Source organism: Mercenaria mercenaria, chromosome 1, assembly GCF_021730395.1.
Source record: "Mercenaria mercenaria strain notata chromosome 1, MADL_Memer_1, whole genome shotgun sequence".
Classification (NCBI taxonomy): Eukaryota; Metazoa; Mollusca; class Bivalvia; order Venerida; family Veneridae; genus Mercenaria; species Mercenaria mercenaria.
The window spans coordinates 43,545,747-43,559,238 of NC_069361.1; the positions used below are offsets into that span (position 1 = coordinate 43,545,747).

Genomic DNA, 13,492 nt, shown 5'->3' on the forward strand with positions numbered 1-13,492 from the left:
TGCTTGTTGGTGACAGGGTACGTGTTATACGCTCTCGCCTGATATGGATTTCCTCGACAGCGTATATTCCGTATCCTGTCACCAACAAGCTGTGTAATGATTTTATCTTGCCGACTACCCTTTACTTACATGCAATAAGGACACATTTTGTATATTAACAAAGCTACTTACAGATGTACAGTGCACATGGTGCAGGTCCTGCAATCATTTGTTTGGTCATCATGTTTTGTTTATAGTTGATTTACACCAGCCATAAAATGCACAATGATTAAATCACAAAACACAAAAGCTCATTTACACAGGTTATGAACTGGTTCAGATCAGAAACACAAAAAAAGCTTTCTGTTCCATCCTTTCGAAAATCACTAGATTTCACGATGTCACAAATGTCTTGAAACTTCGGCTGTGGAGTTTCCACTTTTTCTATTTCATCCCGTTTCCTGTTAAATCATTTATCTTGCGCGTAGATTAAATGATCCTACAACAAACTGCTGAGTAACAAATATGTCAATTCCTTTGTTTTACGATGATTTAGCTTAAGGTAGTAGATGTGTAATAGAGTATCTCCTTTTTGAAGAGTATTCAATTCCTACCATAAACCCACATTTACTGCAATTCTCAGGGGGGCGTAGGTTCAAGCCCTACTGGGACCAAATTTTTTTCCCCTTATTTTCGATTTTTTTCTAGTAAGTTTTTACTTCTTTCAAGACTTATGATAGATTTATTGTACAAAAATGGAAGAAGAAAAATTTGCTAAGCGATTTCTTGCTGTTCAAAGTGAATTTACTACTTAAACAGAAGGGGTAGAGTTATACATCTGTAAAAATATTGAGTTACATGTGGTAAAAGTTCTCTATTTTGCTTCCACTCTTTAGATTACATATCGTGGAAGAAATTTAGGTAGGTTTTACATCTGTCTCAAGGTTATTTTTGAATGAAGTAAGCAAAGTTCAAAACGGAAACAAAGGATTCGATCTTATTTTTTCAACGTTCTGTATCATTAAATCCGTTTACTTGAGGAACACTATATAAAATGATATCCGCATTTTTATTTTGTGTTTAATAATTGTTTACCAATAGTTTGATGATTCTTTTATTAAAATTAATGGTAAAATGAGTTCTCTGCAAACATTTTATATAGCGGCCATCACTTTGAAATTTTTCTCTGCTTGAGCTAGAGGAGATACCATAAGTTATACAAAATTTAGAAAAAACGGCATGGTAAAAGTTGTTTAAAATTTGCAATACAGTGCGAAACACGGTCATCTTTAAGAATATACCAAGCAAATGCCATTTTGTAAACATTGCTATTACACCTCTACTACCTTAAAACAAGATTTCAACGCCCGTGTCTCCCATACATAGTTATTCCGCTTTTACGGCTAACTTTTGTCTAACTTCACGAGCCTAAACTAAGTAGAATGAAAACGGCAAGAAAACACTAAATTTACTTTCGGAAACGATACTATCGCTGGAGCTAATTAATGATCTGTTCACTTAGAAGTAATATCAGACTGAAATGAAATGAAAGTGATAATTACGTCACGAGTTGGACTAGCAACGCGATAGCTTTGTTCATGAAGCCAAGAAGCGGAACAGGAAAGACGAACTAGCCCTTATTATAAAAAATCTGTCCTAAGTAATGCTGACATCTCAAACTCCTTTGATAGTGACCTTTCTGCACAACAATTCACACCACCAGTGCTATTTCTACATTGAAGACATGAGAACGGTAATACCAAACAAGCACACATACACGTGATGACCAGTACCCTCCTGAGCCCTGAACCCATGTTTACACAGATGGATCTGCAACAAGTGCTGTCCAACATGGCGGAGCTGGTATCGTTATCACGCACCCAAATGGCACTACAGAAAGCGGCAGTGCATGGAAATGAGCCATCGGACAAGCTTGCAAAACAAGGTGCAAAGGCATATCAACATAATGAGAGTGTCCAAAATCAGGAAAAAAGTTCATCCAGACATTGTTTAAATATAGACCGGAGAAGGATGCCGATCACCTTCTTAGCAGGCCAGAACAAATCTTGGTGGTGAGACTCCTAACAGGCCACAATAGGCCGAAGCTACATATGTTCAGAATTCAGGAATTTGTCCATGTGGTGTAGAAAGACAGGCAGCAGAGCACATCAGTAGGCCACTCAAAATATTGCTGCGTAATGTAATTCCCCCATTGGTCTAGAATCAATTGATTTGAGCATTAAGCGAACTATCAAATCCCTTTGCCGATGAAACCGGAGCAAGATAATAAACATTTTGATGAGTGCAAAAAGATAAATGAGGTATATCTGAAGGCAACCGAAATACTATAGTGTATCTAACTAATTCGCTTTGTTATGTATCGAAATTCATGTCTCAAATTACATTAATATTTTCTATCGAATGTAGGGTTTTTTGAACTGAAAACCGCGTTACTTCTCCTTAATCGAAAATTTAATGTATTGCAAAGCGTTGAAAAGCAGCGGAAAATGGAGAGCAATGATGTTTTTTAATCATTTTATAAGTTTAATCTCAAACCAAGTTGATCACTCGGTGAATTGCAATTAATGACATATTCTAAATGTTGTAAAGAATGCAACCAAACTTAGATTATATATGTACAAAGTGTAAATATTACATAAATTGTTAAATTCTTTTTTCAGCTTAACCATTAACTGTAGACAATTTCTTAGTAGTTAAACGGTGGCTTGGAAACAAAACAGAATGTCGCGGAAATCACCTACGTTTATCAATTATGTAAGATAGAAAAATTAATATCTTCAATATAGTTGCGCATCTCTTCAAGCGCCAGAATGTTACACGCCCACACATACAGAGAGGGAGGGAAAGAGAGAGAGAGCGAACACGCACGCACGCACAGAGAGAGAGAGAGAGAGAGAGAGAGAGAGAGAGATTGATAAATGAACACATGGGGATATCGCCGTGGAAAGGTAAATGATAACAACACCACGGTGGAGTTTATGTGATGTTTATTGATGAAAAAGAAAGGGGGGAAAAGGAGGATCGTCTCCATTTTTTTTAACTGTATTCGATAAATCTCTAAAGTGAGGAAGTTTAGGAATGGCTACATTACAGCTCAAAGAGACAATTTGGAATCATGTTTGTCTACTCTGTCTTTTATTAAAGCTATTTCCAGGAATATAGGCAAATATAGATAATCAAGAAACTGTTTGAAATTTTGAAATTTCCAATATCTTTTTCTAAAAATGAAAAAAATAATTGCATACTATAAGAACAAAATTTATTGAGCTTTTCATTTTTCTATTTACTGTACAACTGAAGTAGACATCTTCAAAATTTCCGTGTAAGGGATATTTCTGGTCTAGAGGACATTAATAAGTTTATTACATGAAGCCTGCACGTGTTGGCACACCTAATACAAAAGCTAATTTGTTTCAATGTTCATATTGCGAAAATCACAGAGATTACTAGAAACGAATTTACATGTATAAAAATATTTGTTTAAGAAATGTTTTAACACTATTTATGCACGATGGGCGGTTATACGTCGGGCGTAATAATTTCACGACGGCGCAGCCCGAGTGAAATTATTTGTGCGACGTATTACCGCCCGAGTGTATAAATAGTGTTAAAACACGATTTTGCTATAAATTATTTCAATTCAATATGCCCTTAATCGAAAACAGTAGATGAAATATAGCAGCGCTCTTCCTTGGTCGCAACAAAAACATTGACGTCACTGCACATTAACGTGACGTCATTGTAGAGTGTTTTAACAGGGAAAAGCATATTAGAATTGTTGGTAACAAACGCATTAAGAATATATACTGAAAGCTTCGAAGTGTTGTATCAATAGTAGTTTTAAGCGGCAGTGTATATATACACTTCCAGTTAATGTTACAGTTTTCAAAGATTTTGTTTCTGTTTATATGGTTTCAATGGGCATACATACGGTATCTCGTTTCCGCCATCGACTTTTTTGGCCAGACAAATACGCGACAACTTCTAATTAAGCATTTAATTTCGACTTGTTGCGCTATAAATTTCAGAGAAAAGTCGAAATCTTGACGTGTTTTTAACACGACAATTGTCTCACAAATTTCGACTTCTCGGCCAAACATTTTCCACAAAAACTAGAAATTAGCTGTATTATATCTGGTCCAGTATTATCGGAATGATTTTCACGAAAATCATGTGGGAGGTAAAAATAGGTCACTAGGTTGTGGTGGGTCTAGATCTTTAAGGTAATCATATGATGATACACCATGTACTGCCATTCAAGTAAAACAATTCAATTTATAAATATCATTTTAAATAGCTTATGCTCATTCAACACATTAAATATCAACGTTAAATTAAGTTTAAAACAAACTAATTAGCACTAAAACGCAAATTAAGTAGTCAGCAAATTTCTGTCACTAAATCAATCTTTTAAACTGTGACACTGACAATTATATTTAGAGCATTTTTTCATTTTAATCTTCTCTACTTGCATCTGTATCTTTTACGAAATAAATAATGTACACATTACACATCTACCTGTAACAGTTATTTTCCGTTTGAACTGCCGACAAAGGTTAGTTGGTGTATTGTAGGATATGCTGACGTATTCCCACTTACAACGCAATAGCACAATAAATCATGTACACATCACAAGTAACAGTCATTTCCCTTTGAACTGCCGGCAAAGGTAGGCTGATGTATAAACTTTCACGCCAGCGAAGGATATACTGACGTATTCCCCTTTACAACACAGGTATCAAACTTTCAAACTTTTCTTTTGTGTGCCATTATAAATATTGGATAATCACACCACGGGCAGTCGGGAACAACATTTCGTTTCTCATTGTAATGTTTAAGTTTTTCGACCAGTCTACCAAATTTCGGCCTACATGATGACAAATATTGCAGAATATCAGGAAATATGTCAAGACGAAGAGCCATTTCCATAAAGGAGTTTTCAAGATCATGTGCACATTTTTCCAATCCATCAGCGGTTCTCAATGATGCTAACCGACATATAAATGCCCTTAAGCACCAGTAGAAGTTTCCAAGAAACTCATAATTTCCCCGTCCCATGCACGATCCAATCTGGTTCAGATAAAGCAAAGAGTGCATGTAAATAACTTTTTCACCTTGTCCATACGCTAATAAAAAGTATTTCAGCAGTTGTAAGACACAGTCACCCATTTTGTCCAAACTATTGTCACATCTATAATGATGGTGAATAACTGCAACTTTTATAGCATAAGAGGAGATGCAGAAACCAGTCCCGAGGAGAGGAGATAATGGAGACTGGAAGTGTTGCACATCGTCAAAATGTTTAAACAAGTCCTCACCAAAAGGTCCGTTGATGATGTATTTCAAAAGTTGATATACTTTTTTTTGTTGTTTGGTAAGAACATCCCGTACAAAGCGTTTTTCAGTTTCCGTGATTGATTTATCCCAAGGACCATGGCAAGAGACATGATCTGCCGGTATAACACTAACGTTTGAAGACTTGTCATTAGATGAAACGGATGATCCCGTATAAATGAAGAGGAAACCTTTTGTTTTCAGTATCTCCTTGTAAAATTCTTGGTTGAAAATACCGTTCCCTGTATAATATTTTTCCGTATTATAACATCGCAAAGCAACAACAACGTCAACATCAATTGTTATTTCTTCACTGCCCTTTTTGTACAAATATTCCAATCTTTCGGCAATCCCGTGAGCCCTAGAGCCACTGGTGAAACAATATTCTATAGAAGCATCAGGAAATTCACCAGACTGGTATATATCAAACTGCATACACGTTCCCGTACGCAGATGTGAATCTGAATCTATGTCTGGCACTTCATCGACCGTTCCTAACACTGCCATAAAGTCGAACTCATTTGGATATCCATTTCTTGTCCCTTCATAGAAACTTCCAACCTTCACTAGTTCTATTTCACTAAAGTGGTTGATTTTGCAAGAGATGTCCTCGCATGGCGAATGTCGGTATGTTTTCTGTAAATACTCAAGAGTCAAACTTTCAACACCTTTTCGAATAAATTCGATTTCTGCCTCATCGGTAGAAAATTTACAATATTTCTCATATATGTCTTCAAGATATTTCTCCAGTTTATCTACCTTACCAGTTGAACCATTCCTGTCTAAATTGTTTTCTGATTCATCTGAATTGCTGCTTGAATGTTCTGCTGTGCAATTTAACTCTGGGCCACTCGCAATAGGATCAATATCACTTATTTTCCCATTTGTTACCTCTAATTCATGTACTATCCCTTCAGTATCTGTAGTTTCCATCCTGACAAAAAAGGAAAAAATATTAATTGAGAAGGTACGAATTCCTTCAGATAAATACTTAAACATTACAGACTGAGACTTCTATCTCCGTAAACTCAACTCAGAGTGTTAGTTTTCATAATAAAATCTATTTAAAAGATCCTTTGGAAACATAGAATGCAACCAAGCAGAATAATAGCAGACTCGGCTTGATTGAGTCTGTTTATAAAACATATCTGTTTCATTGTTTTCTACATACTAGTAATACACAGTTGAAACTGCCTTAGAGGTCATCTGTAATAAGCAACCACTTGGCTTCGGCTACCTTGTCTTATAACTTCACGGATTTACCTTTTGTTCTGATTCTACTTGTCAAGCTACCGTCTGACATACACAGCCAAATTTTGCATCTCCATTTGATGACTGCTTAACACAGGTTTGACTATATCTCATTTTCGTAACGCAGTTACGGTGAAAACCTTTGACATTCAGGTGAATAAATTTTCTCATATTTAAATTTGAGTTGCTAGTTATCTAAAATGTTTTCAGTAGAGAAATACGACCACTGTATGTGAAACAGGATTTTCTTTTAGGTTCAGAATGAATATTTTTTTACTTTTAGTTATTTCCATTAATGGTGAATAGATCATAAAAAATACAAAAACTGAATAAGAGCTTCTCCCTAAGAATTCCATTACTTACTTCCCTTAAGCATGTGTAGTTTCGCTTGTTCATGCGAGGAGAGTTGCAATATTCAAGTAATTATGAGGTTTTTATTATCTGTAGGAATTTATTTTTGTTTATCGCCGAATTATTTAAATTGGGGATTATTTCCAGCTTCTTGTGTTTCTAAAAAGCAAAGTTTCATAGCCAAAGTATTTTGTTACGAAAAAGGTCTTTCTATAAAAAAACAAAACAAAAAAAAAACCACCAGTTTTTATGAAAGCGATATGAACTTTATACTTTTATTCGGCAGCCGCCTGTCTGTTTACATTAAAGGTCAAATCATTTAAAATACCTAGTTTTAATAAAGAAAAGGCAAAAACAACAACAACAACAACAACAACAAAAATAAACATTACATGAATGATCACTTTTGTGAAGTTTGGTGTAATTCCTCCAAGTGGTATTGGAGCAGTTGCCAGGACAACGTAAATGTGACAAATCAAGGGTGACCGTCGCAGCTCTACTATACACAATGAAGCTTGACAATGATCACTCCCGTACAGTTTGATGGAAATCGGCCAAATAAAATAAGAAAAGCGGTCAAAGCGTCATAAAATATGATTAACCACGGACTTTAATTCCGCTGAAAATCATCATACAGAAAAATGCCAATGCACAATGAGGCTTGGCACTGATTACTCCTGCAAAGTTTAGTGGAAATCCACCCAATGTTATAAGACAAGTGGGCAAAACATTTTACAATTTAATGAATCAAAGGTTAAAACTCTGCAGAAAACCATCGAACCGGGAAATGTCGGCGATGTGCACATGAGGTTTGGTATAAATCCGCCCGATGGTATCGGAGAAGTTGCGTAGATAAAATTTGTGGCAGACAGACAGACATACGAACGGTCGGACATCGCTTTATCAATATGTCTCCCACACAAAATGGTAGACATAATAAGTCGATTGATTTTTTTTCTGTAATATTTTCTAAAATAGTTTTAGAAAGGAATACTAATTGCTGCCGATAATTGGTAATACGTTTCGGTGTAGTCGCTGCGTACATGCAGATATTTTTTTTCTTTTTGTGAACCGCATTTCTGTCCACCTGGCAATATATGTAAGTCAGGACATATTTTGTCATGACGGGTGGTTAATTTAAAACATGTAGTAATGGTACATAGTTCATTTAATTGTATTTAGTGTCTTTCTCACAACAGCATGTGAAATAAATCCTGTGCTCGAAGGCAGAAACATAAGGTTTCTAGACTTCACCTATTTTAAGTATAATTTAAAAGGGGCGTGTTGCACTATCTATTTTTCATTCTTTTAAAATAAAATGGATGCTTTCATTAATCTGATTAGACAATGTACATTTTTCAGTCCGGGTCCGATAGAAACACACGTCAATGAAAGAAATTTAGCAGGGATATAACATTTTTACAGACGACAGTGTCTAGATTTTCCATTTCAGCGCTTTTGTGGGTTAACCGAGGACAAAGACACCATTGTTTCGTTTTATGAATGCATTTTACATCAAACAAAATATTTCAAGTTGTGCACTTGAAATAAGAGCTATATGCGGACCTGACGGTAAAACAGTTGGTGCATTTGCTGTTATCATATGCAAACATAATAAAAATTTTCATCCTGTTTGTAAAGGAAGTGATAAATACAAAAATATCTAAATCATATTTTACCTGTAAAATGATAGCCACTCCAAACTTTAGTTTAAACTTTAATCCTACTCGTTCTGTTCTTTGCACATAAATGTTACTACGTGACTCATAACGCACCCAAACTACAAAATTATGAATACATTTTCCCGCCATTTTATATGGCAGGCCAACGTTGCTATACTGTATAATGGGTCAAATTTGGTATACGGTATAAATTGGCCAAACGTTACTTTACTATATAAATGGACTAAACGTTACAATACTGTATAAATGGGTCAAACGTTGCTATACTGTATTTAAATGAGTCAAACGTTGCTATACTGTATAAATGGACAAACGTTTCTAAACTGTATAACTGGCCCAACTTTGCTATACAGTATAACTATGTGTTAGTTCACATATTGTTTTATTGTTTTTTTTGTTGTTGTTGTTGTTTGATTTAATGTAGATCTACTTAATTCTATTCTTATTGTTGAAATTATGTTTGTTTATATAATCTTCGTTGTAAGTTTTAGTTCACTTCAACACAACAGCTCAAAGAAAACTGTTGTGATCGCCCTGCTTCGTCTTGTGTTGTGTCGTGCATCGTTAATTTTTTGAATGTTAGCTATTTAGAGGCCAAAATGTCAGGTCGTAAATCTCAATAAAATTTCAGAAGACTTTGTTACTAGGTTATCTGATATTAAAAATTAGGTCAATTAAAATTTAACACTACAAGATACGATTTTTAAAATTAGTCTTCATTATAATGTATTGTCATAATGATTAAATTTAGGCCAAATTAAAAACTGGTAAGCTGAGGTCTTAGCCGCTATGTCAGATACAAATGTGTTAGCAAAATCTTGTTACCATTCAAGAGGCAATATTTTCTACTCGATCATCTACAAAGTCTTGGTCAAATTAAAAATTGGGTACCTGAGATGAAATATTAGGTCATAAAGCCTTCTTTACATTCTAGAGGTCACATTTTCTACTTGATCTTTATGAAACTTAGTCTTTATGAAATCTTAGTCAAGTTCGAACTACGTTACACATAGTCTTGAACTAGGTCTCTAGGAAAAAAAAACTTGTTAACATTTTGGAATCACATTATTTTATCATAATACCTCCTTGTCAGAATGTTTGCCACTACATATTCGAGATCAGTTTCAAAAATGGGATACATGAGAACAAAAACCTACACCTCTATGTTAAATCATAAACTACTTCTACTTGACAGTCAAAAAACTGTGTCAGGTGAATTATAAAACTGGTTAATGTAGGACAAAAACAAAGTCACTAGGTTAATTCATGAAAGACCTTGTTAACATTCTAAAGACCACATTGTCTACCTGATCTTCATGAGACTTGAAAATCTATGACGTATTTTAACTGGGTACCTTGGGTAAAAGCTAGGTTAGGCTACTAGGTCAATAAAAATCTTAGTTAAAGATCTGCCTGATTTCCAGTAAACGTGGTCAGAATGCTTCTTTCTATGAAATCTAAGTTAGATTAAATGCTAGGTAATCTGGGGTAAGAACTAGTTTACATTTATTCAAACTGCTTTGAGAACAACACTTTTAATAATTATTTAAACCTCAGGAAAAATAGCTGTCATATTGCAGTCAAATGCGTCTGAAGATCGTCAACGATTGAAAGTTATTTCTCCGCATGACTGCACTTAGGAACCTCTCTTTTTTTTTCTTTTTTTTTTTTGTTTAAACTGTTGTCCAGAAATTAACTTCAATTGAGCGATCTAGGGTCAATACAAAATTCACATTTGCATATTTAGAAAAAAGAGTTATACAATAAAGCAACGTTTGGCGTGCCATAATGTAAATTCGGTAATTCTATATTTTGTAATTCTATATATAGCCTGAGTAAGATTGTTTGCAAAAGTTGACATTTGATACAAGCAAGACGTGCTCTGTCGCACTTGAATAAAAAGTTGATGCAATATAGCAATTCGCATAAGAGATTTTACTACAATTGCATGCATAAATAGCAAAAAATAATTGCATGCTTTTAAAGTTTTCGTATCATTTCATTTAAGACGGTTGATCACATTCAGTTAACTTTTATTTCAGGGATTCTGGTTTTTAACGAACGATCATAATATTTTGTATAGAGTCAAATTCTTATCGATAAGAATTAGTCAAGTTTGTTTGATTAAACTCTTTAAGGAAAATATTTGTAAGACTATGATTCTTTCTTTTTATTTCAATTTTATTTTATCATTCAATAAGCTATGTTTTAAAGTAATGAAAACTCAAATAATACCAACGAAAGGACTTCGGACACTTTCTATATGAATTTGCCTACTCTAAGAGTGAAAAATAAACCACTAAGTAATAAGTATTTAATTACATATACCATCAAAATATATATTTGAGATTATTTCTTAAAGTCAAATTTTTCAATATTTGTTTCATAAAATGGTGATTTTTCCTCTAAATAGAATTACGTACCCTGTTATATACATATAAAAGCTATTTTGCTTTAAACAACATTGTTCCCCATCGTGCATCAAAACCATATTTGGCCAGCATAAGTAGATATTAATTATACACATTTTCTGTGACTATTGTGTTGATGCAAGGGAGTGGAGCAGTACTTTTAAACAAAAACATATAACTACAGGGTGTTCCTAAATGTAAAGTAACCAATACTTTTTATATTCATTTTTAATAATTTGATAGTCACATATTTTTACATCTGTTTGTAAATCAAATACCATACAAATGTTTGAAAGGGCACATATAGGCATGTTATACATGTATAGTAGTGAGAGAAGCAAATACTGTGAATTCATTATAATTTGTTGGTTTAAATTTTCATTGGCTTATCCTGGTTGTTTGTTGCAGTAGACTGGCAAATGTGTGCTGTAAAATACTAGCAACACACCAGGTAATCTTCTGCATGCCCTCCTCGCGACGCGCACGCCACTAGCGATGAGGATGTAATTTGTTTTCCATTTTGTTTTTATTATTTTTGTATTTTTTATATATTTTTCATTTCTTTATTTCTTCATCTTCTTCTGTACATTTATACTTATTTCTTTTAGACATACTAAATGTCACACGCATTCATTACTTCATGTTCTTCCTTCTGTGAAAACTGAATTGAAGATTGTTCTTTTGGGCGGACTAGGCCTAAACACAATAAAAGAGGCAATATGTGCACAGCAGTTAATTTGACCCTGACTATAGTCTAATCCAACAGAAATAACGCTTGGCATTGATATGCCTGTGATGCATAGGTCAAGAACAGTAGTTTCTGCGCAGGTCATATCAGTGACGGTTTCACATTCAGTGTAATGCCACGAAAGTGATGTGTCAAGACGCTTTCCATGCAGATGGTATATACAAATACGGCTAGACGCGAAAACAAACTAAACGGTCCAGCCGATCGAGTTTCAGGTGGAATTTTTATGCAGCGACATGCTTCTACTTTATCCCTACAAATGACACATTTCGAATATGTTTTGCCCACAACTTCAGTCCTGAATAGACAACATTATCTATAGATGGGTTGTTGTCAGACTTATCCCGATTTAACTTTTTCCGATCAAGCTTCCTTAGGAAAACCTCAGAAAGAACTGTCATTTCGGATACATTTTTATTACATGTTTAAGCGAAATGAGCCGTGCCATGAGAAAACCAACATTGTGACTTTGCGACCAGCATGGATCCAAACCAGCCTGAGCATCTGCGCAGTCTGGTCAGGATCCATGCTGTTCGCTTTCAAAGCCTATTGGAATTAGACAAACCGTTAGCGAACAGCGTGGATCCTGACTAGAGTGCGCAGATGTGCAGGTTGGTCTGGATCCATGCTGGTCGCAATTGCACTATGTTGGTTTTCTCATGGCGCGGCTCAAATATTATCTGTGCCACTGGTACTTATCCCAAGCAAGAACTCACCCTATGGCCTTGATAAGATTACTGCCTTTTCTTAGTATTAATGTTATACAGCAGACAAATATCTGCCATCACTTATAACAGAGCTATACAGACATGTACATGTACTTAAATAACTACCTGAACCGCTGTAATAAAACTGACCGGTCACTTATACATGTATACTTATTCACACATGTAATGCATCAATAACTTGACATTACGAACAGGGTATAGATAAATCAAGTACAGGTTGTTTGCAAAAGTATCGTTCACTTTTTTATTTATTTATAGGATTTTAATCTTAAAATGTTATTTTTTCCTTAAATAAACAGATTTTGTCACTTTTTTCGACTGGAATTCATATAATTTAAAACTTCCGTAAAGTGATGACATTATATTTTTACGGAAACTAAACATTTTATTTTTTCAAGAAGATATACCTTGGCCCAGATAAAATAAGAAAAACATCATGATAGGAACAGATACAAATCAGTTTCTGCTGTAATAAGTTAACTAATACATTGGTTTATCATTGACTTGAAACGATTTGGGTATTGTTTAAATACTTAATGAGAAATTTGCATTTAAAATGTAGGCTAGAAGCATATGATAGTGTCCGAAGTCCTTTTGTGAACTTTACTCAGCCATTCAACCGAAGCAATGATGTGTATGATTTGTGAAGGACAACGAATTGAAACATAGTTCGTTTCTTTTTATCGTCATCATCAACACCATCATCATAAAGGTTGGCAAGCTCATTACTCAACATTAGCATCATCAACATTATATTTTAATAATAAGTACCATTAGTTTTAAATTATTTCCTTGACTCATCTACATCAACAATTCGGTAAATAGCATAAAAAATCTTACTTAAGTTACCACAACTTCCTCATTCATTTGTGTTTATTACGGGAACTCCGCGGCCGAGCAGTTAAAAGATTACTGTCTCTAAATCACATGCTGGTGGTGCTGGTGGTGTCTGCAGGTTCGAGTCCTGCTGTACGGCTTGTGGAAAAC

The 13,492-nt window shown here is 34.6% G+C and overlaps 1 protein-coding gene across 1 annotated transcript; it reads right to left on the bottom strand.

Moving 5' to 3' along the window:
• Positions 1 to 2,976: 2,976 nt before the first annotated feature.
• Positions 2,977 to 8,779, bottom strand: LOC123559536 (uncharacterized). The gene is made up of 2 exons (XM_053545686.1): positions 8,616 to 8,779; positions 2,977 to 6,268 (listed from the first exon to the last, which is right to left on the bottom strand). Exon 2 carries the CDS (start codon positions 6,265 to 6,267, stop codon positions 4,747 to 4,749), a length of 1,521 nt encoding a protein of 506 aa, XP_053401661.1. The 5' UTR covers position 6,268; positions 8,616 to 8,779; the 3' UTR covers positions 2,977 to 4,746.
• Positions 8,780 to 13,492: the final 4,713 nt, after the last annotated feature.

Coding starts and splice junctions, on each gene's coding strand:
- LOC123559536 (XM_053545686.1), bottom strand. CDS start 6,267: ATGGAAACTACAGATACTGAAGGGATAGTACATGAATTAGAGGTAACA.